Below are 26,106 nucleotides of genomic sequence, written 5' to 3' on the forward strand. Positions count from 1 at the left end.
ACAATCCATTCTCGTTACCTCCTTTCATCCGGAAACATGCCCAGAACAGGGCTATCCCTTGCAGGAACAGCTGGGTCCATCACTCTGCATCCCCCAGCTCCGCCTTCACTCCCAGTCATCCATCTGGAATTGGGTCAGAATGAACATCAAGGGCAGCTCTGGAAGGGGAAGGTCAAGGATGACTCTATGCACCGAGAATGGGTAAGGATGTGGCTGGGGTGCACAGGGCGAGGAGGGTCCCTCCTACCCTCTCTGCTCTGATGAATTACATTTCTATGAGGCACACGTCCTTTTTGCCTTGGCCTTGAGGCTTGCCCCCATCTCTCAGCAGGCTGTCCTGTGGTTCTCCTGACCGAGTAACAGAAGACTCCAAAAGCTGAGTCTGGGACAAATGCCTCAGCTAGCAGATTTCTGGGCCAGTTCAGTCACCAGCTTTCCTTGGGGCCACTACCATTGCTGGGAGGAAGAAGAGCTGTCATTGGGCTGGACCTAGATTAAATAAATCATGGGAAAGAGTGGCTGGCTTACGGCTCTGGGAAGGGGAGGTGCAGAGGAGTGAAACTGGACCATAAGGAGCAGCCCGCAGCCCCACCGCGTTACTCTCCATCCTAATGTTTCCACACCTCACCCACCAAATGGCGTGCGGGGACAGAGTCAGGACAGGTTGCTTCTTCCCGGTCCTGGTTATGACACTGCCCAGTGGCAGAGAGCAAAGAGTGCAAACCAGGCTTCTCTGCTCAGGAACAGAGTCCTTTTCTGCAGGGGGCGGGGCGGGGTGGTCGTCACCAGCCTCTCCCTGTGACCCTGGGGACTGATGCTCTCCCCCAAAGTGCTCCCTGGTCCAGCTGTGGTCCAGTCACCTGGGAGTGGTTGTTAGAATGCAGATTCCAGGGCCCCACACAAGAACTACCTAATCAGAATCTTTGGGTTGGGGGAAACGTTGAAATCTGCCCTGAGACATCCTTTGGGGAAACAGAATGCTCCTGTGCGAGAAGCCCCTAGGGCAGGATCTTCATAACAAGAACCCCAGCCAGTTTAGCTGCAGTTGGGATGTCCTGGGATGAAGAGAGGGCCAGGAGCAGGCTTTCCACCCTTACTGTACAGGGAAAAGCGTGGACTGGGAGCCAGGAGTCCCGTGTTCTCCCAGCACTTCCATGAGGCATGGAAATGCATCATTGCCTTGTCTTCAGGCTCTTCTTCCACTCAGTGGGGGAGGCTGAGGAGCCTGGAAGCTAAGGCTTGTCCATCCACTTCATTTCAGTTTAAATGTCTGGGCAAAACAGGAGAAGGACTTTTTGGCCTCAAAAGAGTGTACCCACCCCCATTGTTGATTCCCAGGCAGTTTTACTTTTATGGTTTTTTTATTTCCTTCACTAAGATGGCTTGGTTTCAACTTATGAAGTTTTAATATATAAATATATTTAAGTATCTATCTGTATATCTATATCTATATAATTTATTTACCACACCTGTATTTTTCATTATAAACATGCCATATGCTCACAGTTAAAAAAAAAAAAAAAAAAGAAGAGAGAGAGAGAGAGAAATCCAAACATGACAGAAATGCCTCCCCCCAATGGCCAACTGTGATCCTACTTCTCAGGGATGATTCTTATTGACAATTTGATGTGTGTTCTTCTAGAAAAAAGTACTGTCCAAGCAGCAGCAGCATAACGAACCTTTACGGAGAGGCTACTCCATGTCAGGCAATGTGTCAGGTGTTGCATGTGTATCACCCATCTCAACCACATAACAACCCCTGTGAGGCAGGGATTTCTCTCCCTAATGAGGGTTGGGAAAAGTTTATATGCACCAACAGCAGTCATTTATTTTTGTAAAAGGGGGATGATGTTACACCTACGGCACTGCCACTGACTTCTTTCATTCTTAAGATATGGTGAACATCTTTCCTAATCCCGTAAAACGTTGAACATCTGCAGAATGTTCAATTATATGAACTCATCATAGTTAAGCAATTCCCAAAGGACGGTTGTTGTTCTTACAAACAATGCTACTGTGAACATTTTTTTAACAGATATTTTTGTGTATTTGTGTATTTCTGTAGGATAAATTTCTAGAAGTAGAAACAGTAGGTCAATATATACACATATCAAATCACTGTACAATAGGCCTTAAACTAGTACAATGTTATATGTCCGTTACATCTCAATATAACTGGAAAAAAAGTAGTGTCTTAATGCCACTCTAGCTTTACAAAGAAAAAAAGAAAGAAAGAAAGAAACAGTTGGTCCAATAGGACATGTGAATGAAATTTTTAATGCTTTTCTGTACAATCTAGATAACAGAAAATGAACTGTATTTGAGTGTCTCATCTATGTGCTGAAGGTCTTTTCAAATCTAAATCCAAATACAAAGTGGGGATCAGGACATCTGTTTCTCAGAGCTGGTTTCAGATTCTTGGTTCTGCCACTAAATAGCTATGAAACTGGGAGCCGCAAAGAAAATATATCATTAAATGTCTGAGGCCTTGATTTCTTCCTGTGCGAAACGGCAACACAGTAAGATCTAATTTCCGAAGCCCTCTTTTGCTCTACCATTCCCCGATTTGATTCACCCTTTCGTTCTCTGCATTTGTTTTCTTATTTATGAAAAAAAATCTTGATCCTTTCGGCCTTTCAGATTAACAAGTTAATGTAGCATTAGTTAAGACCTTTCGAACTTACAAGTGCCAAGCGGTTCTCTTATTGCTTGTACAGCCAGGAAACTTTGCTGGACACAACCTTAAAACGGCTTTGACTTCTAAAATTGTTCCCGGGTTTTTAAGAAAGCAAGATGATCATCAAATCCAAGAGGTCACTGTGTCTCGGCATTCTGGACGTGATGAGTAGCAGAAGGTGTTTGGGAAGGCTGATATGGTATCACATCTCTCTCGGGAATCTTGGCTTCCTGGAATGAGTATTTCCAACTGTCCATTCCCTAACAAAGAAGAGATTGTGTGCACCATGACCTCACAGAACACACAGCACATTTTAGATGAGAAACTTACCCAATCTCTGTCTGTGGTGTTTGGGACAAATCTGAGATAATAAGGCCTTACATTTTCACTGTGTCCCACAGTCATTATCCCACTTGGGCCTCTCAACACCCCTGATGCAATAGCCAGAGAAGGGGTGGTTATTCCCGTTGTTAAGATGCAGATGGAGAAATTCAGAGAGATGTGCTGATTGCCAGCTATCACACAGCAGTGAGGGGCAGAGCCCAGTGCAGAGTCCAGGCCCGCCTTCACTCGGCAGCAGTGGGCCCCAGCACGTTACTCTTCAGATCCTTTCTGCTGACCCTTTTTAATGGCTGGACTCCTCTTCAGTGTCCTCTCCAGTACAGACGTATCCAGTTGGGGAGGTTGAACACCTTGGTCTTGTAAGTGGCATGTACAGGCTATTGAGTGGAATTTCTCTGAATTTGGGATCCGACCGATGGTGAGTTTTACTTTCTAAAACATAAGAAAGAAGAACATTAAATGACTAAAGATTATCCTTAGCACTGTTGGTTCTCAGTGTCAATCTGTCCTCACTCATACCCTTTGAAGCTGGTTTTGAAGAAAATCTGGGCTGGAAGAAGCCAGGCTGACTTACATTGATATATTCAGGTGGAAGACGAGATTTTTACTTTCTGGCCTCCACTGGCCTGAGCCTTTAGGGCAGATCCTAGAGTACATCAGTCCTGCCCAGATGAGCCCATTTGTACCAAGAATTAAAAAGCCTCTTGAAACTGGAGAATCCAATAAGACCACCAGACAGGACCAGCCGCTGGCAGAATTGGGAGGAAACTGAAGTTCTATGTGTTTCTCCTACAATCTGGCATCTCCTCCCCTTTCACACACATATCTCCTCTCCTTCTTTTTAAAATCTCACACTCTCTCCCCTCCCTGTCCCTAACCCAGGCTCACCCCAAATTCCCATTTCTGTCAACTCCATTCTCAAAGATGGAACGTACATCTGCTTGGTTCAGCTGCTTTAAAACATTAGGGGTCTCTGACTGCCCCTCCTTCCACATCTCCCCATCTTACAACATTCTTTTTCCTTTCAGGGACAGCTATTTGAATTGTGAAAATGACCGGATACTTGTTTTCAACATAAAGAAATAGATCAGGAATGGTAGGAGTGGGCAAGTTGGGGAAGTTTTTGCTCTTTCAACAATCATGTTAGTGAACACCATGTATTTCTCAACAGCATCCAGGAGAAAGGGGGAGGCAGAATGAGCCCAGAAGAAATGCTGTCGGCCTCTCCCATGCCAATGACTCCACAATCTGGAAGGCAGTCTTGATAAACTGCAGTCAGCGATGCCCAGGTAGAGTTTCTGGCTCTGTTCCTGGGCAAAAACCCTTTTCTTGGCTTCTGAGCTCATGCCGAGGTCTCTGGATCAGCACATTGTTTGATAACTTTCAGAAGATTATATTGAGCACTTGGACCCAGAGTGGGTCTTTGGCAGAGGAAATATATTATGGTTGCTAGATTCTTGGGCTGGACTCCAGAAAGCTCCCTCTTTTCCACCACACAAACTCCTACCCTAGTTGTCAAAGCCCAAGTCAAGCATCCCCTTCTCTGAGACACGTTTCTGGCCTCCCTCAAATAGATTAACTTCATTCTTCCTCTATGATCACATGGGCCTCTGTTCGTGTCTCAAGACACATACTGCACCTGTAACTAGCACATAACATACCTGTTTTATCCACTAATCTGTAAGCTCCTTAATTTCAGGCTGAGGCCATTTTTGCAGCTCTAGGACCTAGCAGAGAATCCAGCATACAATAGATGTTTGATAAATGGTGAGTGAGTGAATAAATGAAGGAATGAATGAATCCTTGCTCTAATACTATTTATGTATCTTAGACAACTCGCTTATTCTTACTAAGTTTCCCCATTTAGACAGTAGGGGCAGTGGTACCATTTGTCTAACCAACAAGGTTACTGTGTGATGCAGAAGAGATAAGACATATTTAATCATAAACTCTCAGAGCTGGAAGAAATTTGAGAGATCTTCCAGTACAGTGGTTTTTAGAAATTTTAAACCAAGTTACCGTTTCCTCAAGGTGGGGTAACAGGAAATTCCAACATGAACAAATGATGATACACATACACGCTCTCTCTAGCTGAAACCCTGAACACCCTTTTCCTCTCCTCAACTCCAGTTCCCGTCTTAGGGGTCCAAGAAATACAGTTTGAAAACCAACCCTCTTTCACTTTAGAGAGAAGACACTGAAACTCACTTGTCAGAGAATGAAGTGACTTTCCCAAGGTCATGTGGCTCACCAGAAATAAAAACAGACCAGAAAAGGAGTTAACAATATGGAGACTGTACTAATCGGCAGAAATATGGTGAGCCTTTTAATGACATGCATACTTGGCATATAGTCACACGTTCAGTATAATTCTTATAATAGCTCTATGAGGACGGTATACTGATTTCTAAGGTGAGGAAATGGAGGCTTAAAAAGCTAAACCTGTTCAGCGCTCCCCAGCTGATAGCAGAAGAAGTAAAAGTAATAATAACTGTATATAATACACGTGTGTGTGTGTATATATATATATATATATTTTTTGCATGCACTGCACAGCTTGTGGAATCTTAGTTCCCCAACCAGGGATCGAACCAACGCCTCCTGCAGTGGAAGCCAGTGCCAGCTTGGAGTCCTAACCACTGGACCGTCAGGGAATTCCTAACAGTAACTATACTGAGCACCTAATATGTGCCCATCACTGTTGTAAGCATGTTATATATTATCTCATTTAATTCTCCAATAATTAGTATTATCACTATCCCTGATTTTACAGAAGAGAAAATTGAGCCACCATTTCGTTAAAGGGAGTGGATGTAAACCCTGATCCTGCCTGATTCCAGGCAGCTCTTTCTTGCCACGGCATGCTGTGTCTGTGGTCTTGAACCCAGCTGTTCGATCTCCTAGCCCAGTACTCTCTCCAAATACTACTTGATATGAAGGAATTTTAAAAGGGCCCTAAAATAACATTCTTGTTATTTTGATGTATTGTATGAAGTGTTATTTACACTTCTTATTCTCTTATTTACATATGGTCGCTGAGGATTGAAGAGTCTCATTTGTCTTCAGAGCACAGTGCTGTACAGACACCATCCAAGACCCTGATCTTCTTCCTTCTTGCCCTGGCCAGGGCCAATCCGCAGGACTTACCTCCCTCTGGATGGACCGGCAGAGAAATAAGGAGCCCTCCTCCAGGCTCCGGGGCTTTAGGTCATTCACAGCCAAAAGGTGATCTCCATGAAAAAATAAGCATCCCAGGCGCGGAGGGCCATCCCACTGAGCCACACTGCAAAGGAGGTACAGCATCCAACACAAGTGTGAGACGGTGCTTGCTGGGAGTGCAGGGCACAGATGGGGACACAGATGGGGCTCCTTGCTCTAGTCTATTCTACTGCTACTATTACTAGTTTCTTTAGCTATATTGCACCACATCTGAAGTAGTCAAACTCCTTTTTCTATTTGGAATATTCTTTTCTCTATCATTACTCTTGGAGCCTGAACTTTCCTGCAAAGTTCAGCTCCAATGATACTGCCTATACAAACCCCTCCTACACTACATTTCCCTTACCTTAATGTCTCCTGCCTCTGGGCTTCTATTGCATTGTGTGAGCCCCTCACTTATTGTATATTTCAATCAAATGCATTTTATATTTACTTGTTTATGTAGCTGTCTTTTTCACCAGGCTGTGAGACCCCAGAAGTATGGTATCACCTTAAAAAATTTTTGTATAACCCCATAAAGAGAAGATGCTAAGTATTTATTGAAAGTGGGCACTTAATGATTACACAATGAATATCTAATGAACAAATAAATGAATGAATAGATGAGCAAGCTCAGGCATAGAGAAGTCTGTAGTTTCCGTCAAATATGCATTGAGCCTTAGATAGTGGAGAGTTTGGAAAAATGTGAAGTTGTGGTTCCTGCCCTCTTATAGAACTTATAAGACAATAGATGTGTGACATTTACATTAACAAGCTTTCTTCTCTTAGAAAACTGTAATCTTCCATCAAAATGAATTACAATGTCTTTAAAAGAATGTAGAATCAAATAAACAGTGATCATTCTAAGAAAATTCTCTGCCACACAGTCTTCTTTGTCTAAGTTCCTGATCAGCAGGTTCTTAGCTGGTGTCTGGAAGTCTTCAACCCTGATATGCATTTTTCTTTTAGACCTTAGATTCTTGTTGAGTTCACTAACTGCATTCATTCATCAAATACTCACTGCTCATTGCTTGGCAATGATTTCCTTAGACCATATGTATTCCTGCCCATTTTCCCTCACCTTCAAGAAATCAGAAATTGACTGCTTCCTGGACTATTGGGTCCTCCTATACCCACCCACCTCCCAGCTGTCCTATACAACAATATCCTTATTTCTGTCTCAATTGAAGACCTTTTGTGACAAGGGCAACACAAGAGTCTGAGTTCGCCAGAAAATTTTGCCACATACAGTGCTTCAGGATATAACTATTGTCTTCATGTCATCCAACCCCATTCATAATCAATAACCCTCACATCTCCTACCTACCATATCCGTCCTGCAGCTTCTCTGAGAGATAGATAGTTGATGATGTCAGGAGGAGAAAGGAACACATTCAGTTTCTCCACTTGGCTTTCATCAGAGATGTTACTACAAGATAAGACGTTTGTAAAAGTCAGGCAACTGTCTCTGGCTCTGAACTGTACCTTCTGAGTGTACTTTGCCTCCAGTATCCGAGCCGATTTTATTGCGTTAAAGATTGTCCAAGCATTTGGAGAATATAAATGTAAGTCACTCATTCATGCCCTCCCCACCCCTCTTGGGATGTGGTGGTGATGGTAGGCAATGGAAAAGGCATAAAAAATGGACTAAAATCATTATATATCACATCAGTTTGCACATTTCTCCACAGAAGGAGACACTGAAAAGAGTTAAAATTGAGAACAATTTCACCAAATGTTCTCGGCATCATTTAAAACCCTAACGTTCTCCCTCCTAGTCTAAAACCAAACCTCATGTGACTTGCATGCCCATAATTTTAACAGTAAAATCTGCATGACATGCTACCCAGACCAGAGTGATCCAAGGTTCCAGAACCTGAAAGACCAGAATTTTTTAAAGTGTTTGAAAATGCCACCCACAGCCCAGGGGACTGCTGTGCTTCCAACTTTGGTACTCACTGTCCTTGGTTACAACATCAGTGAGAAGGGCAAGCTGGTCGGATTCTTGGCTGAGTTGGATATTAAAGTGTGAATTCTGAGTACAAATGGAAGCCTGCCTTGCTCTACGGGCCCATAAAGTTTTAGAAATGAGAACTTTACTTGATTAGTATAGACAATTGCACAACACTTAGTGAGGCCGATCCCCGTTTGTCATTCGCGATTTGCGCTTCCGTATTGGTAGGCGAGAGACTGGAGCCTGTTTCTGAGCCTTGTCCTTGCAGGTGAAGCTCTCCATTCTGGATCCCTGCCAGGGTCTTGGATTCCTCCTTGCCATCAGTGGACTCATGGGACGTCTCCTTGAAAACACTAGAGTGTAAGAAGTTAACACAAACCCTTTTCAGCATATCTATTTACAACTTTCTGTGGTGTGTGAATCAGATTTAAGTAGCTAACAGCCATGTGAAAACTAACAAGGTTTTGACGTATGTCCAACCATCAGAATCCCAGCCACGGTTAGAATCAAATCCAATAAACTTTCCTTCTAAAAATGGATATGGAGTCAAAATAGCCCTTTACATTGGGAGTGTTTGGAGACAGACGTCAGCAGGTGAGCGATATAAATGCAAAATAGAAAAGAACTGCCCCAGGAGACATAAAATGTCTCGAGGATGTCACGAATGGTTTTCTATGGGTAGAGAAACCATTCTCACTTTTTCTTGTTTTGAGATGACTGAATAATGTGTTGAACTTGGTCTATAGAAATGCTTTTGTACTACTATATCAATTATTTAGATGAACTGGCAGCAATTGTTCTAGAACAGTACATTAGCTAAGATCAAATTTTAGAGTATGGCAGTTTTGCTTACCAGGATTTCATTGACATGTAATGATGCTCTACTGCCTTGGAGACCTGGTCCGGACTATCAGGTGCAATGGGTTCAACGGGTTCATCAGAATCATTGGCAGCAATATTATCCAACTGTAGACAAGAGGCAGAGATGTAAGGATGCAAGTCTATCCATAAGCCCGGTACCTCGTCACCCTACCTGATGGCTCTGGTCCCTGAGACAGTAAGTATGTCTACCGTTGGATGAACACTGGTGCTCATTTTGGGACAATGAACCAGTAAAGCATGTGGCAGACTCCGAATCTGTTTCCTTCTCTTGGATTCCCCACAGTCCTCATACAAGTGTTCTATTGGACTAAATTGCTATTTATTTTTCAGTTTCATCACTAGGCACTTAATGACATGAACTTTTTTTCCCAACTAGTGCTGTTATAGAATCACCTGACTGGGTCAAAGTCTCCGACAGAGTGCAGAGCTGGCATTGGGCCACTCTGCTCACAGGCAGTCAAGTTGCTTCAAGGGGCTGTAAGAATTCTGGAAAATACTGTCCTCTGGGGGCTCCCCACTAGCCCATCAGAACTAAGTCATTTGGGGCAATGGTTTCTTAGAAACCCTAAGAGCTTTCGGTTGCCTAACAAATTAACCGTTAACCATCATTGCAACACTCCGTTCCAGTCAAGCCAGTCTTTCCCACTACGCCCCCTGCAAATAGTGCTCTTCTAGGGCCCATTCCATGCTGTTTTCTTCACCTGGAATGCCCCTTTTCTCTTCTGTCTAATGAAGCTGTATTCAAGCCTGGCCTGAGATCCCATAGCCCCCTGCAACTGCCTCAGCCACTGCCAGCCTTCCCCTTCTCTGAACTTCTATGGCACAATGTTGTACTTAATTTTTATAATGGTCTTCTAACTTAGTTTTAGTTGCCTTACTAGACTTGGCATCTCGTAAAGTACCCAGCAAATGCCGGACATATGGCTAGTGCTAAGTACCACCTGACTGGTTGGTTGGACTGTCATGAAAGGCTAGTTGCTGTCACCATGTCCCAGAAAGCACTGGTGTGAAAAAAATTTTTGGTGAAAGCAGGGTCCTGTGGTCAGATGAGCTTGGGGAACACTGTGTGTTGTATCCTGCTTGGCTATTTATAATACACCACTGCATACTAAAGGCTCTGAGAATTCTGCAGTGAAGAAGCTTGTGTAACTTACTTTGATTTGGTGTTTCCGGAACTTATTTGACCTCAGAATGCTGCTTATGTACGAACACGTGTCACCATCTTGTAGAAGAACCCAGTCTGGGACATGCTGCATCCTTCCCCCCAGTTTTGTCTTCCTACCTCCCATCTTCATTCTCTTCTTCCTACTGTCCGCCTTGAATATAGCGGCTGGGTTAAGAGTACTAGAAGATAACTTGGTTTTGGCCCTTCCTGAGAACCCACCACTGCCCCTTGTGCTGCCTGCAGCATGAAGCCAACCTGGCATTCAGGACCCATCATGATCTGGCTCGTTTTTCTGGTTGTTGTGCTTCCCGCTCCCCCCGCCCCCTGCCTCCCCCAACATGCCGCTCACTCATGCTAGGTTAGAGCGCAACTAAACAATTCAACATACGTGTGTCAAATGCCATTTTGTGTCTTGAAGCCCTCCCTGACTCCCATGGAGACAGAAAATCTGTCTTTTTTCTATTGCTTCCAGAGCTCTTTAAAAAAAATTTTTTTTAATTGAAGTATGGCTGATTTACAATGTTGTGTTACTTTCTACTATACAGCAAAGTGATTCAGATATGTGTGTGTGTATATATATATATACACACACGTAAGATGTTACAGAAAAACCCAAGTGAACTTTTTGGTCAACTCAATATATGTGTGTGTGTGTGTGTGTGTGTGTGTGTGTGCACGTGCACGTGCATATATATATATATATATGTATATGTATATATATATATATAATATACACACATTCTTTTCCATATTCCTTTCCATTATGGTTTATCACAGGATGTTGAATATGGTCCCCTGTGCTATACAGTAGGACCCTGAGCTCTTTGACCACATCTCTGGTGGAGCATCGTCATGTGGTAACTGGAGAGACTGTGAGCTCTGAGGGCAGACGTGATACAGGTCCTTTCTGGCAGCCACCATGCCTAGCACAGCACAGGGTTAGCACACAAAAGGGAGAATTCCAAATGATCAATAGACTGGCTGGTATACACAATTTCTCACCCAAGGATATAGTGGTGTCTGCTCATATTATTATTATTTCTTCCCAGAATGCAGGAAGACTCCTCAGGTCAATCCCTCAAGTCCAAATTTGGCCTATCATGTGAGGTCAAACGTCATCTCCATGGAACCTACCCTGGCCTCTGTGTGGAAGTCAGCTCGTCCCACCTACCACCCCTTGTGCCCTCCTAGCATTTTACAAGCATTGCTCTTCAGCATGGAGCCTTTTCTGTCTTGTATGACAGTTGGTTCCTATTAAAGTGTCAACGCTGTGAGCACATCACCTGTGTCTGATTCCGAGCCCAGCCTAGCGCCTCTGGAACAGTGCCTGGCAAGGGTTCAGTAAATATTTGTAGAAGGAATAAATGACTAACGAACAGAAGGGGTTACCTCTAAAAGAATACTTCGAGGATTAACGTAATGACTCTCTTCTTCTGTATCTTGAGGGGTCTCTGAAAAGAAGGCCTGCGGTAGATGAGCTTCTCTGAGTTCTGGAGGACTTTTCTTCATTAAATGCTGAATTAAGAAAGGAAGAAAGAATGAGCGCTTTTTCTTTTTCTTTGCAAGAGACGGAATTAAACCACATGTTTTCTGGAAAAGGCATAATAGATAACTGGGCTGAGAACAATGGGCATCTTCCAAGGTTACATACAGAAGCCCACACAATTTGAATTTGCTTCTTGAGTCTGGGTCACCACTGATATAAAAATATAAGCCCATCTTTCAGGCTTTTCTCTACTATTGGGTCCTGTAACAGAACAAGTAATTCTCTCTGGTGGGTTGTGTTCCAAGTCACTAAGCTCCGCCATAGAGGCCTCCACCCTCATTTTCTTCTAGTTTTCACCCAGTGCCATCTAAGAAGCTAATTAGGCCAGGGTCCAGGCACTGCACCTTTTCCCTTTCTGCTCACTATTCCTCTTTTGTGTTCTGCTTATATACGTCTATTGTTTCCATAGCGATGCCATTTTGTAGCATTGATCATCTGATAGTATGAATTATAGGCTTCAAGGTGATCCAGGTTCAACCAATTACTGCTTCCCTCCCTAGTAGAAACAGGACAGTCTACAAAGTAGCTGCTTTGCCTGGCAGGAAAATTGTTTTGAGTACAATTCAATTCTTCCAAGCACAATGCCTTAGAGCAAGGTGGGTGAGGAGGTTGAAAAAACCCTGAATGTTCTCTTGGAAGTCCTTGAAAGAAAGTGATTAAAAAAAAAAAAACAAAAATACCCAGATGTATTTAAGTTGTGTCCATTTTTCTAGCTCCAAATTCATGGAGCCAGGTCATGCTGAGTCAGGGATGAGGAAGGTTTCCCACTCTATTTTAGAAACAACAACGACAACTCCCAACGAGGTAGATGGTACTCTTAACGGAAGCTGATTGGAGAATCACTGGATTGGAATACATAGTGTGAAAAGGCAAAATGACCAATAGTATTATCTTTAGGGAGAAGGGGTATCAGGAGTGAAAAGCAAGAAGCATTTACTGGAAAGAGTTATCGTTCACAACCCCACTTCCTACCACCTTCCCTACAAATAACAAATGATGTATTTGGCTTGGTGCATTTGATATGCTACAAAAAGCTTTTAAAATAGTTGGAGAGCTTCCAGCTAGATAAAACAGGAGGCTATGCCCTACTAAGACGTGCCTGGTACCCAGGGAAAAGGGAAAGTCAATGGTTACATCTCTAAGGGACAAAATAGCATCCATGGCAGAAGAAAAAAACAGCCTGTTTGTTAATAATGTCCAAAATTGGGAAGATTGTGAATCCAAGACAGCTGAGAGCACAATTACAAATCACTTTCAAGGGGCAGATGTATTGATATTATATTTTTTCCCTCCAGTGGACTTCACACACACACACACACACACACACACACACACACACACACACGGAGAAGTAAGACTGATTTAGGTAAATATAGGAAATTAATCAGAACTCTGATTTTGTACCAGGAGGATGGTCAAGTGGGGTTTGGGGAATTTTTTTGCAGAAGCAATCTCTGCCCTGTGGGTGAAAGGAAGGAAAGGCTACCAGCCAGACCCCTGTTTAGCTGGGGGGATCCCCACCCAACATACCAGACGTACCTGGATGCATATCAAAGAGCATCCAAAACGAGTGAATACATTTAGAGGTGAGCAGGGCCAGCAGGGCCAGCAGGAAGGCTCATCATGGTAGGGGAAACACGAAATATAGGATAGGTCCTAGGACGAACAATCATTCTTACGGTGGGTTAGACTTTGAGGAGGGTGTCAACTACATTGGCTTTTGAAGCATCTGCTGGCTCCCAGGCATGGCATCCTAAGAAGGAGAGGCACGTCTGATTACCATGTTTGGAAGACTGTTTCTTGGTGTAGCGGTGCTCACAGCCTCCGGCATGCGGGAAGGACCAAGGAGAGGGCTGGGGTCGGAAGAGGGCCTTTTATCACCCAATGAGAGTTTCTCCTCCTTATGAAAAAGGAATATTGGAATCAGGGCATGATTGATCCCTGGTCTAGAACAAAACAACAGCCTGGTCACGGGCATCTCTGCCTCCAGTCTTTGACCACTAACATCTATATTGCTGGCCAGCGTCCTTCTGCTAAGATAAGAGCTGAGCATGTCCCTCTCCTATTCCCAACCCCCTGAGGACTCCCAGCCTCGCCTTCAGAGATCCCCTAAGTTTCCCTCAACCTGTCCTTTCAGTGCTCTGTCCTTCTGTACCCCACCCCTTTGCTCTAATTATTTGAGTCCTTATAGACACACCTTGCTTTCCCCTTTTCCTTGGCCTCTGCTTTTGTTGTAAACATAGAACAACCTAGAAACCATGTCAAAATGATACCTAGAGACCAAAGTTTCATTTATAAAGATCTGTCCTAGGAAAGGACTTAGGTAAATTAGCAAAGGTTCTAATCAAGTATATAAACAACTTAAAATTTCTGGCACTTACATCAACGAAACGTTATATTGAAAATGTAAGATAGGTGAAAAGCATTTTTATAGAAACCACCCTGGACTTAGTCATTCAAAAGGTAGTTGTTATGTGCCTTGAATAACAATGATGGAAAATACTGGCGTTTCAACCACTATTAAAAAATGCCACAGTTAACTTTCACTCCTCCTACTCCAATAATGAAAATCTGAAGTGTCTATATTGTTGTATCTTAGCTCTCTTGCAGAACACAAGAGAATTTTTTTTCTATTGTTAATCATAAAAATAACAAGAATGTACATGTTCTCACTTATTTATTCCTTGTATTAATGCCAGTTGCTAAGGAGAAAAAAAAAAAAAAAAGCTTGCTTTGTTTCCTTGTGAAAGAGGACTGTGTTCAGGTGCCCTGTGATGTTATTAGTGATATAGAGTCACCTCTGTACTCTGGTGCGCTGCTTTTATACCCCGGCAGAGTGCTGACAAGAAGGAGACCCAGTCTTTAATCTTCTCCCTGTTGAAGGAACAAACTTTCAGCTGGCATGTGGCAACAATGGCGCCTGCGCTCCTTTTGAACCGGAGAAGGATTCTTTTATTAAGATTGGAACAGGCAGTGGGGGTAGGTACTGGGGAAATAAGGATTTTTTCCTGAGTAGCTTAAATGGCCCCCTGGCTCCTCACTACCTCCATGCTCACACACTAGAATTAACCCTCATGCCACCTCTGTGAGCAAAGCTCAGAGAAAAGGGAAGAAAAGTGGAAAGTAACAGCATAATCACAGGGTTTGGCGTTTTTGGCTTTGACACGGTTTTCTTTTGTGTTCTTAAGCAGTCCCGTAACCCGTCAGCGCCATTGTATGTAGCTATCCAGGTGTGCCTCCCTTTAGGCAATGCATGTGTTTAAGAAGGATGTGTTTGAACAGATGTATATAAATCACATCTTTTCTATTGACTCTCACAACAATTGAAAAGAAAGCTCTTTGGGCTTCCTAGGTGGCGCTGTGGTTGAGAATCCGCCTGCCAATGCAGGGGACATGGGTTGGATCCCTGCTCCAGGAAGATCCCACATGCCGCGGAGCAACTAAGCCCATGCGCTACAACTATTGAGCCTGCCCTTTACAGCCCATGAGTCACAGCTATTGAGCCCATGTGCTGCAACTACTGAAGCCCACGCGCTTAGAGCCCGTGCTCCACAACAAGAGAAGCCACGGCAGTGAGGAGTCCACACACCACCACGAAGAGTAGCCCCCACTCACCGCAACTAAAAGAAAGCCCGCGCACAGCAAAAAAGACCCAGCGCAGCCAGAGGAAGAAAGAAAGAAAGAAAGAAAGAAAGAAAGAAAGAAAGAAAGAAAGAAAGAAAGAAAGAAAGAAAGAAAGAAAGAAAGAAAGAAAGAAAGAAAGAAAGAAAGAAAGAAAGAAAGAAAGAAAGAAAGAAAAAGAAAGAAAAAGAAAGAAAAAGAAAGAAAGAAAAAGAAAAGTAAGCTCTTTGCTTTGGGATTGATCTGCAGCAGATCAAGTTTCTTCATATCGATACTTTGGCCTGAGCACTTGCTGCCTCCTCTCACAGCCTCCTTCCCCAACTTGAGCCTCTCTGTCAAGCAGAGAATCATCTGCAAAGAATCCATGAGGCATCTTTGCCAGCACCAGGAGCCCCTCTTGAAGACTGAAGGGTCCTTCAGGGATGAACACAGCCCCTCCCTAACACATGTGGCTTGGACAGATGTCTGTGTATTGGGTTCTTGTATATAAAATGCATCCGGGGTGATGATGAGTGTTATGGGTTGAATCGTGTCTCCCCTAAATTCACATGTTGAAATCCCAATCCTCAGTACCTCAGAATGTGACCTCATTTGGAATTCAGGCTGGGTTGCTGCAGATGTAAGTAGTTAGGATGAGGTCAGACGTCCTAATCCAATATGACTAGTGTCCTTACAAAAAGGAGAAATTTGGACACAGAGACCTACGTGCACGTAGGGAGATCACCATGTAAAGACCGGAGGTTAGCTGCCACAAGGCAAGGAACTACCAGAAGTTAGGAGAGAGGCCTGGAACAGATCTTCTCTAGAACCTTCAGAGGAACCATGGCCTGTGACACCTTGATTTCAGTCTCCTAGGCTCCAGGACAGTGAGACAACAAATTTCTGTGGTTCTAAGCCACCCAGTTTGTGGTACATTGTTATGGCAGTCCTAGGAAATGAATACTGTGATTTGTCAAGGTATTTTAACACATAATAAAGACCGCCAAGATGGAGTTTAAGGTTGCGGCCATGGGTTTCTATTCAAGGCATGTTTGTTGTTTATTGGTTTAAAATATTTGTGTTTGTCCATTTGTTTTTTTATTTCGCATACATGAGACACTCTGTGTTATCTTACTACTCACCTGTCATGGCCAATGAGGAAGTATTCCCTGTTAGTGGTCCTAATGGACATCACTTCATCAGGATGGCATTTAAACATCTTCTGTACAGATTGCATTTTTTCTTGGCTACTGATGCCAACTTCTATACTGGAATTGCTGTTAGATATAAAGTATTAAACAGATGCAACAACAAAATTAGGAAGAAAATTAATGTTTTTTTGTTAAGATTCAAATCGAATAAAACTTTAGATCTGGTTGATCAATACTTTGACAATTGTCCAATAGTTTTAGAAAATAAGTTTCGGTCTGGTTTATCACTGATTGAAAACACTTTGTTCAGCCTAAAACTGAATTCAAAAATTCCTATTTCAGTTGGATTCTTGGTTCTACAAATTAACATTTGCTAATTTTTTCTAATTTGCATGAAACGTGTTAGTATTTGTTGTTATAAACATTTTCTTGATTGGATACGCACCGATCAATTTCAACAGACCCTCGGTAATGATGGTCTTTGTAATAGGAAAGGCTAAAGCTCTTTTCCCCACTCTTTGACAGGATGAAAAACCGCTTTTTCCAAGAGGTCTGAAAAATGAAAACATTTTGCAGCTCAGTTAAATCTCCAAGGAAGAGAAAGGATTTTAAAAATGCTCAGGAGGTTGGTGGGAGGCCTGTTAAATCTCTGTGAATACTTACCGCAGAGAAGAAAAGCTGAGGAGGTGGTGATTTAATAAAGTAATCTTGTTTGCAGACTTCATTTTCATAATATAATGTAAATTGTTTGCCTAATAAAAGAAAGTGAACAGGACTCAGTCTGTTCCCTATAAATTTCTGAGAAGAAATGCTTCAATTGGAAAACACTGTTTACCTCTGGAAAGGTCTTCAAATTATTCAGTTATGGAAAAGAACATCTATGATAGGCCAGGAGAACAAAAAACCCAGAACCAAGTGTGTGGTTCTTATTCATCCTGTCAGGACCTTCATTCAGATGACATTTAGAAACTCTTTAATTCACACCTGTCTGGTTCTCCGTCTCTGGGGGATGCCGTTAGCTCTCTAGATGCGAGCAAAGTTTTGTCTCCATTCCTGTTGAAGCAGCAAGGTAATTCTGCCTTGCCCTTTGACTTGCCAAACAAAAGCAAAACCACCTGCTATTGAAAACAAGGTGGCAAAGTGGTTAAATAGGAGGTTTCCAAAGTGTTAACTGCTTCTCTGTAAGGATTGAAATACATAGGCAGGTTTGATTTTTTTCTATATTTTTGAAAATGTCTGCTAGAAATAGGTACTGCTTTCATTATTTAGAAAAAAATTAATATTGCTAAAATAAAATTTACTTAAAAAAGAAGACCTTGGCTTTGCTTTTACATCCAGGCTATAGTTCTAGATTGTCCATGGTTTGGTAAAACACAGCCTTTACTAAAGAATTAGGGCTTCTTTATAAAGTGAAAACAGAATCAAGATTAGGTAGTACAGCTGATGGAGACATTACACTCATATTCAGTAATTCTCAGACAGCCGTCCTCACCTTCCCTCCCTCTCCTCCTTCTGAAGCAACTCTGCCTGCTCCCCTGATTCTCTCCACCCCTGCCCTCCCAGGAAGAAAAAAGGGAAGAGGAAAACAGAGGGGAAAAAGGAAAAAGTTTTAGCTCCTTTATTTAATGGTTGTGTAGCTTTGGACAAATTCACGGATTTATTTACTGAGCAAATATTTACAGAACACCTAAATCACTAAATTTCCCTCAGCTTCCTCATTTGAGATGCACGTGAAAAATAAAGCAGGACAAAGGGCATCATAAGCACTGCCATCCCTGACCTGCACCCTGAGAGGAATTCAGGATGAAAAACAGGGTGAGGCACTCCGTGATCTAGAGAAAGAGTCTCCATAGAGAGTCAGATGTATCTCAGGAAGAATTTTAATGAATCCAAATTCTCGTGTCTTCCCATACATAGGTGAGCACTAGATTCATTAACGTGAGATATCCGTTCTTTGTGACTAACAGTTAGCTTTCACTGAGACGTATTTTTGACTGCATGCATTTTCTAGCCAAAAATCATATATAAGCTGGTTTCTGTGTTACTGCTTCAGAGCAGTTCCCTAGAGCTACAGAGAAGCTGTCTCTTAGGAGAGAAGGGGAACCCTGAGTGGCTAGAACAGAGTGAGCCAGGTAAGGAAGAGAATGGTATAAGATGAAGCCGCAGATGGGTCCTGCAGGACCTGGTAGACACTAGCTCACGGTAGAGTTTGGATTTAATTTTAAAAGCAATGGACACCACCACCCATGGATTAGCCTTGCCAAAAACAGAACAAAAAAACACTGAAACAATCTCATCCACCCTCTAGATCCAAATTGTAGGAAATACAGAAAACAGATAAACTTGTTAAACAGCACACCAGAGAGGTGATCAGCAAAATTCAGTCTCTCGGGGAACTTAAGGGACAAAATTTCAGTGTTTTCATCCTTGTATAGATCATTTGTGGCCCTGAACATCTTCACCTGGATTTCCCATAAACGTCTTTCTCTCCTCCTTTTCTCTCAGGTGCCCTAGATCACTTGGTGGCCCCAACATCTATCTAGCCTCCCCTCCTAGGATACTTGGAGTCCTCTTAAACTTTCACTCTTCCATCACCCTTCTGTCCAGTCAGTCATCAAGTCATGGCCATTTTGCTTAGTTAATACTTCCGGGACCCACCCCTCGCTCTCTGTTCTGTCACCACTGCCTTCCAGACCTTCATACATTTCAATGCATGAATTGAAGGCCTGCATACGATTTTCACTATGCTGCTTCAGTGGCTGTTTAGACTGACCCTCTAATTCCATTCTTGGCATCTTCAAATCCATCCTTGACATGGCCCTGAGAGTAAATGTCAGATCTGACCAGTTTCGTACTTTGGGCAAAGATAAAATAACAGGAACTGGATTTACTCTCCTGTCTGAAACCAATAAAAAATACAAAATAAATAAAATAATGGTTTTCAAGACACTGGTCATAGGCAATACAAGTCACGGATCCCTAAAAGACAGGAAACAAACTAGGGGAGCCTTACAGTTTCCTGGACAGAGTTTCCAGTCCACAGCACAGGAAAAGGGAACTGAGGTGGGACCAGGTGGACCCCTGAGCTGAGGAAACAGAGCTGAGGGTTCAGGGAGATCAAGGCAGCCAGAGCTCATAGGACAGAGGAAAGAGCTGCACACACACAGAGAGAGAGAGAACCCCAGAGGCATTCATAGTGTCCCCTTCAAGTATTCACGAATATTAACCAGTGTATGTGTGTGGGGAAACCACCCAAGGCCAGAGAACGAACTGTTAGGAAAAATTAAAGGCAACAGTGCCCACTGCTCCACTGGGCCAGAAAAAGTGCTTCTTCCCTGCAACCAAACTGGCAAAAATGATCATTTATGGAGCACTGGGTAGAGTATTCAAGAAGGTCTTAGCTCTGTGCTTATTAGAGGAATAATGAGCTCTGGGCAGAGAACTGCTCCAGACTTAACAAATCATGAAAGCAAGTCTTAAAAGGATCCAATTGTTTCCAAGAAATTTAACTGCATCCAAGAAAAAAGCTCAAGATTTATAGAAATACAAAAATATCCAGCACCCAACAAGGTAAAATTTGCAAGGTCTGGCCAAAAATCAAAAGCTACCAGGCAGGCAAAAAGGCAGGAAAGCACAACCCATCATGTGGATAATCATCAGCCCATCCAAACAGGCCTAGAATGGACACAGAAGTTCAAATTCACAGAGAAGTTCATTAAAACAGTTATTATTATTATTATGATTTGGGGGGATTTTGTTGGGTCTTTGTTGCACGCGCAGGCTTCTCATTGTGGTGGCTTCTCTTGTTGCGGAGCACAGGTTCTAGGGCGCGTGGGCTCAGTAGTTGTGGCTCGCAGGCTCTAGAGCACAGGCTCAGTAGTTGTGGCGCATGGGCTTAGTTGCCCTGCAGCATGTGGGGTCTTCCCGGGCCAGGGATGGACCCCGTCTCCCCTGTATTGGCAGGCGGATTCTCAAACACTGCACCACCAGGGAAGTCCCCAAACAGTTATTTTTAACTGTATTTTATACATTCAAGCAGTTAGAAATACAGAAGATATAAAGAAGACTCAAAGTGAATGTCTGCAGATGAAAACCATGATGTCTCAGAAAAAGAACAACACTGGATGGGATTAATGGGACTATCAAAGCAAACGCAGAGAGAGAAAAGAACCCCAAACATAAAAAGAGCACTAGCGTATTGTGGGACAATGTCAAGTGACCTAATTTAAAGTCACCAGAGTCCCTGAAGTGGGGGAGGGAGACAGAAAGAACATTTGAAGAAATAATGCTGAAAATTTTACGCATTTAAAGAAAACTATCTCAGAAATCTAAGCAGCTCAGGAACCCCAAACACAAAATATATAAAGAAAACTATCACAGTCAAATTGCTCAAAATCAGTGATAAAGAAAAACCTTAAAAACTGTCAGAGGGGAAAAAAGACAATGCATACAGAAGAAAAAAATAAGGATGACACTAGATTTCTCATCAGAAACAATGCAAGCAAAACAACAACAACAAAAACCAGCGGAACAACATATTTAAAGTACTGAAAGAAAAATAGTGACATTTTAGAATTCTATAGGCGGCAAACATATCTTTCAAAAATGAAGGCATTTTCTTGACATTTTCAGACATACAAAAGCTGAAAGAATTTATCGTCAGGAGGCCTGCACTATAAGAAATGTTAAAGGAAATCCTTCAGGTGGAAAAAAATGATGCCAGATGGAAATCTGAATTTATACACATGAATGAAGAATGCTGAAGGGGTAACTGCAAGGATAAATATGTGAAATCTTTTTCACATTTAAAACATAAAAATTCAATTCACTGTCTAAACAAAAAACTCTTGATATATGTAACAACAGAGATGAATCTCAAAAGAATTATGCTGAGTGAAAGAAACCAGACAAGAGTTTCATACAGTATGATTCCATTTATGTAAACTCTAGTAAATGCAACCGAACTTCGAGTGACAGAAAGCAGAAGGACGGGGAGTGGGACTGGGTGCTGGAGGGAAGGATTATGAACAAGCACAAGAAAACTTTGGGGAATGATACGTGTGAGCGCTCTCTTGCTGTGGTGATCGTTTCCCAGGCACATACACACAAACCTTATCAAGTTGTTCACCCTAAGTATGTGCAGTTGATTGTATGTCAGTGATACCACAATAAAGCTATTTTTCTAAAAGTATGAGCAACCCAAAAAGCAAATCTGACGATACCACTTCCGTGCTTGAAATGCTTCAAGGTTGCTGATTATGAGGTCAATATCTGGCACAATATAGCACCATGTTCATATTCTCCCTCATCCTTCCTATTTATAGCCTCAGTCTCCTTGAACACAGCCTGCCTCGAATGCACTTCATTGCTGTTGGTCACGCCATCCCTTTCTGCTCAGATGCGATCTCTTTCCCAATCTCTTTTAAAACGCAACACATCCTTTAGGGTCCAGCTCAAATGCCTTCTCCATGAAAGCTCTCTGGATTCCCACAGTTACGTGTGTGCTTTTTTCCCCTTCAGACTCTACAGCATTTTGCACTTACCTATTCTAGCCTGATCATATGTGCTTATCTTAACTTCCTAATACAGCTATTGGAATGCGTTTATCTTAATTGCCCAATGAAATTACAAACTCACTGAAGGCAATGACTTTTACTGATTAACCTGTACATCCTCTGCAATATGAAACACCATGACTCACTGATAATAGGTGCTCTGAATAAATATTCAAAAACATTTACTTTCGAATTGAATTGGATAGTTCGATTTCTAAGTTACTTCATTCTAAACTTTGCTCTTCTGACTCATTATCTACATTGTAAGGCATGTGAGCGTGAAGCAGGAACATTTGAATAATAACCCTTAACCTATCCCCGTAATAAGCCCTGATGACAATTTAGGCAGTTTCTCCAAGTGAGAATTTCATATAAAATTAAGGAAATATTCTCCAGTCTTTTCTGGGCTGTTAGTAACGTCTCTAAGCAACAAATGGAACATTTGGTCCATGAAAATCAGAAAATGCCAAATTTCTAGATAAGTGAGCTCTCACAAAATAATCAACTGAATCCAATAGCCTCTGCTACATTCTCCACACCAAGAGTCATTGTCCCAAAATGTCACCCGTTATCTTTACTAAAACCATCTTCTGTATCCTGGTTAGTTTGATGGTAATTGATCATTATTTTCAATAAAAGATTTTTTCCATCTGAGAGTATGCCCCTTGCATACCTGGACTCTTCTGAGGTTTGGGTTCCATTATGGCTGTCTGTTCTCACCTGTCAAAAAGAAGCGTTAAGCGTTAGTCCCCAAACAACGGTCTGCTTCACTGATTAGCACCCAACCACCGAGCGTCAGGATGCTGCTCGAGAATGTTGGTGAGATGGGCTATCAGCTTCTTTCTTCCCATTCTGCCCTTGAGGCTGATAGTAGCCATGGAAACGAGGACCCATCCAAGCAGCCTGTGCTCACCAAGTGGCAGTTATGTGTGGAGGTGTTGCTAGGAGGACCGAAGAAGTATCTTCCCTGGACTTTCTCTGCTCCTGCTTCATAAGTGGCTCTGACAAGAGAGCCCCTGGGGACAGCAACACCAAGGAAGAGAGACAAGAACAGTGCAGAGGGCAGGACACTAGAGACCAACTGCTGCTGAGGGAGCATTTCCGGCCAAAAGGAAGCCCAAGATAAGCCCTTCTCCATGCCAGGAATTCATTTTCTCCACAGGGAAACCTGAGAGCAAGGATCAGGGCAAACCCCTGTCCTTAAACTGCCTCCCGGACCCGAGCAGCCTGTTCCCAAGGTGCCCAACCCTGGGGGCTGAGGCTGACATGGTCAGACTGACTCTAGAGGTGGCGTCCTTTCCTGCACAGATCTACTGGCGATCCCATGACTGACATGGGGCCCTGCGAGGAGAGGAATCCTACTGGGTAGGAGGCCAGGGCAGGTGAGATCTTTGAAACAGGAATGTGTTGGTGACCAAGTTTTACCTTGAATTAGTTAGACTCTCAAAATAGGAGGCAGCACTGAACAGGGCAGTGCCAGAGCAGTCCCGGTAAACGGGAAGAGGCAAAGGGCTCTTTACCATCCAATGGGCACGAGGTCATTCCTCCTCTCCTGAGGTCTCCCTTTCTCCAGCGAAAACTCACTCATTCCTTCTAGGGCATAAATGATGCACAGAAATTCTTGAAATAGATATACATATATTTTTAATATATGTATTATATGTAATATACAATATACATATACTATACTATAGTGTGTGTGTATACATACATTGTGCATATAGTATACTATATGTATGTATACATATATTATCTGTATACATATATCTAGTAAATAGAGATGAAAGTCTTAAGGTTAAGACCACAAGATCTCAAAGCATACTTTGGGTAATTTGTCAGAAGTACATGGGAACTCTCTGAAGACAAGTGGGGTTTTCCTGGACCCTGAACTCACACATTCCCTGACTAAAAAATGATTTTCTCTGTTGAGGTATCTCTGCATAATAACAATAGTGATTATTTGAACAAATAACAGACAAATAACTAGTGAAATAATAAACAGGTCCTTGGTGTGTCTTAAGGCATATGTTGAATCTCTGGTCCCCTCAACGCTTCCCTGGTGTAAGGAGCACGCCATGTGCAATGGGCTGTAATTCTTGGGGAAGGCACCAGGCCACTGAGACCAAAGCCCTCTGCTCCCTGGAAGAGCATTTATGTACAAGGAAAAGGAATATAACCTACCTAAAATTCCCCAAACATGGACATTAAAATAAAAAATATACCCCTGGGTTTTTGCTTCAAATCCATGAGGTTGTTTCCAATTTCAGGGATTTCACTGCCTGAAGCAGACTGCCCTCATTCCTGCATGTGGGACCTGGCCACCTATCCCACGGGGCATTTAGCCTAGTGAGGGATGGAATTCAAAGGTGAGATCAGAGCACTGTGCAGCAGAGACTAGTTGAGGGGTACATATTTTAGAGCAGTGTGTTTACTGTAAGCTCTCGGTTTGAAAGCTCAAGATTATTTTTTTCTTGATAAAATAATTCTTTGTTAAGCTTTTACAGTTTGTAAAATGTGTTTGCTTACATGATTGCTTTGGTGTCTCAGAACTGTCCTCTGAGACAGCTCATATTACACATGGAAAACTGCATTTGAGAGAGGAAGGGTGAGGGGACTTGTGCTAGTCCCCCTGGCAGAGCCCACACCACTCCACACGGCCCCAGATTCCCAACCATATGCACACTCCCTGAGCACCGTGGACAGCAAAGAGAGCTCTGGAGGACGTTTCTGGCCTTCCAATGTCTGTGAAAGGCCTCAGAGTCTCCTGTAGGGAGAACTCTTCCTGCTTTTTTTGATGGTGGTTTTTTTTTTTACCTACTGTAAAATGAGATGGCAGTTTTAGAGTATTAACTCTGGAATTTGGATTTAACTTTCATCTCTCTGTTATGAGATGTGGTCTTGGGTACATTATAACACCTATCTACACCTGTGTCTCTTCATCTATAGAATGGAAATGATAGTATCACCACCCTCATAGGATTGCTGTCAGCATTACTTGAAATAATCTGGTGAAGGGCATTCAGTATTTTGTAGGTGCTCAACAAGTGCTACTTGTTAGGTCATGTCCAGTTCAGATAGTCTGTGATTCTATGATTGTTTCATAACGACTAGCATGTATGGAGTACTTAATATATTCCAAGCACTTCTAAGCAAAATCTGTATAATCGATTTAATATGTATATACGCACGAGTGTATAACGGATTTCATATATATATACACATATATTCTGGATTTTACATAATACATATTACATATTATCTATATCAATTTCAAATTATTTTTATGAAATTTAGTATATGTATACATATATATGAAATCTACTATATACACATATATGAAAACTGTTATATAAATTTTGCTTATAATGTATATAATATTACATATTACATATATGAACTCTAGTGAGATTCAACATAACATAACAATGAGATATAACAATACTATAAAGTTTACCTTATTCTTACAGTAATATGAGATCCATTTTATAGATGAGGAAACTGTTACCAGAAAAATTAAGTAATTTGCCTTTGATCACATAACTAAAAAGAAGCAGAGCCAGAATCCTAACTTGAGCTGGTGTCTGAACTACTTTGCCCTTCCTTTTATCTGAGAAAAAAGACTTTCATCTGTTCATAGTTCAGCTTTCACTTTTTGTCATTGCCCCCAAACAAAAAAGCCTTTCAAATTTAGCTCTTTGATCTTACTCGGGAGACTCTACCCAGTCTCATTGCCTAACCTGTTCATTATAATGAAATCTGATGAGTGTGATACCAAGAGGTCCTATTTCCCTCTGACTGTACAGCCCAAGAAGATCGTGAAGAAAGAGCCCATGACAACAATTTTGCTCAACTAAGCTTCCAGATCAGCACAGCCTTGAGAACCCAAACCGATCACATCAAGCAGTACTTACTGGAAGCCAAGTGGTCGCTGGTTCGGTTCGCAGCAAAGTGTTCTGTCCCTGTGTCTCCTGAACTCACCCCTGCTCACTCTGAGCTCTGAGGATTAAGTACAAGCTTTGTTTGAAATGTGAGCCAG

The 26,106-nt window shown here is 42.4% G+C and overlaps 1 protein-coding gene across 1 annotated transcript; it reads right to left on the reverse strand.

Annotated features, from left to right (window-relative positions):
- Window positions 1-3,057: 3,057 nt before the first annotated feature.
- PLEKHS1 (pleckstrin homology domain containing S1) lies at window positions 3,058-26,029 on the reverse strand. Its single transcript, XM_057736304.1, has 13 exons — window positions 25,982-26,029; window positions 22,744-22,790; window positions 17,179-17,267; window positions 16,961-17,067; window positions 16,507-16,641; window positions 14,563-14,638; window positions 13,545-13,661; window positions 11,608-11,733; window positions 9,025-9,137; window positions 8,318-8,524; window positions 7,545-7,646; window positions 6,167-6,302; window positions 3,058-3,451 (listed from the first exon to the last, which is right to left on the reverse strand). Exons 2-13 carry the CDS (start codon window positions 22,769-22,771, stop codon window positions 3,272-3,274), a joined length of 1,416 nt encoding a protein of 471 aa, XP_057592287.1. The 5' UTR covers window positions 22,772-22,790; window positions 25,982-26,029; the 3' UTR covers window positions 3,058-3,271.
- Window positions 26,030-26,106: the final 77 nt, after the last annotated feature.

This window comes from Hippopotamus amphibius, chromosome 5, assembly GCF_030028045.1.
Source record: "Hippopotamus amphibius kiboko isolate mHipAmp2 chromosome 5, mHipAmp2.hap2, whole genome shotgun sequence".
In the NCBI taxonomy this organism is placed as follows: domain Eukaryota; kingdom Metazoa; phylum Chordata; class Mammalia; order Artiodactyla; family Hippopotamidae; genus Hippopotamus; species Hippopotamus amphibius.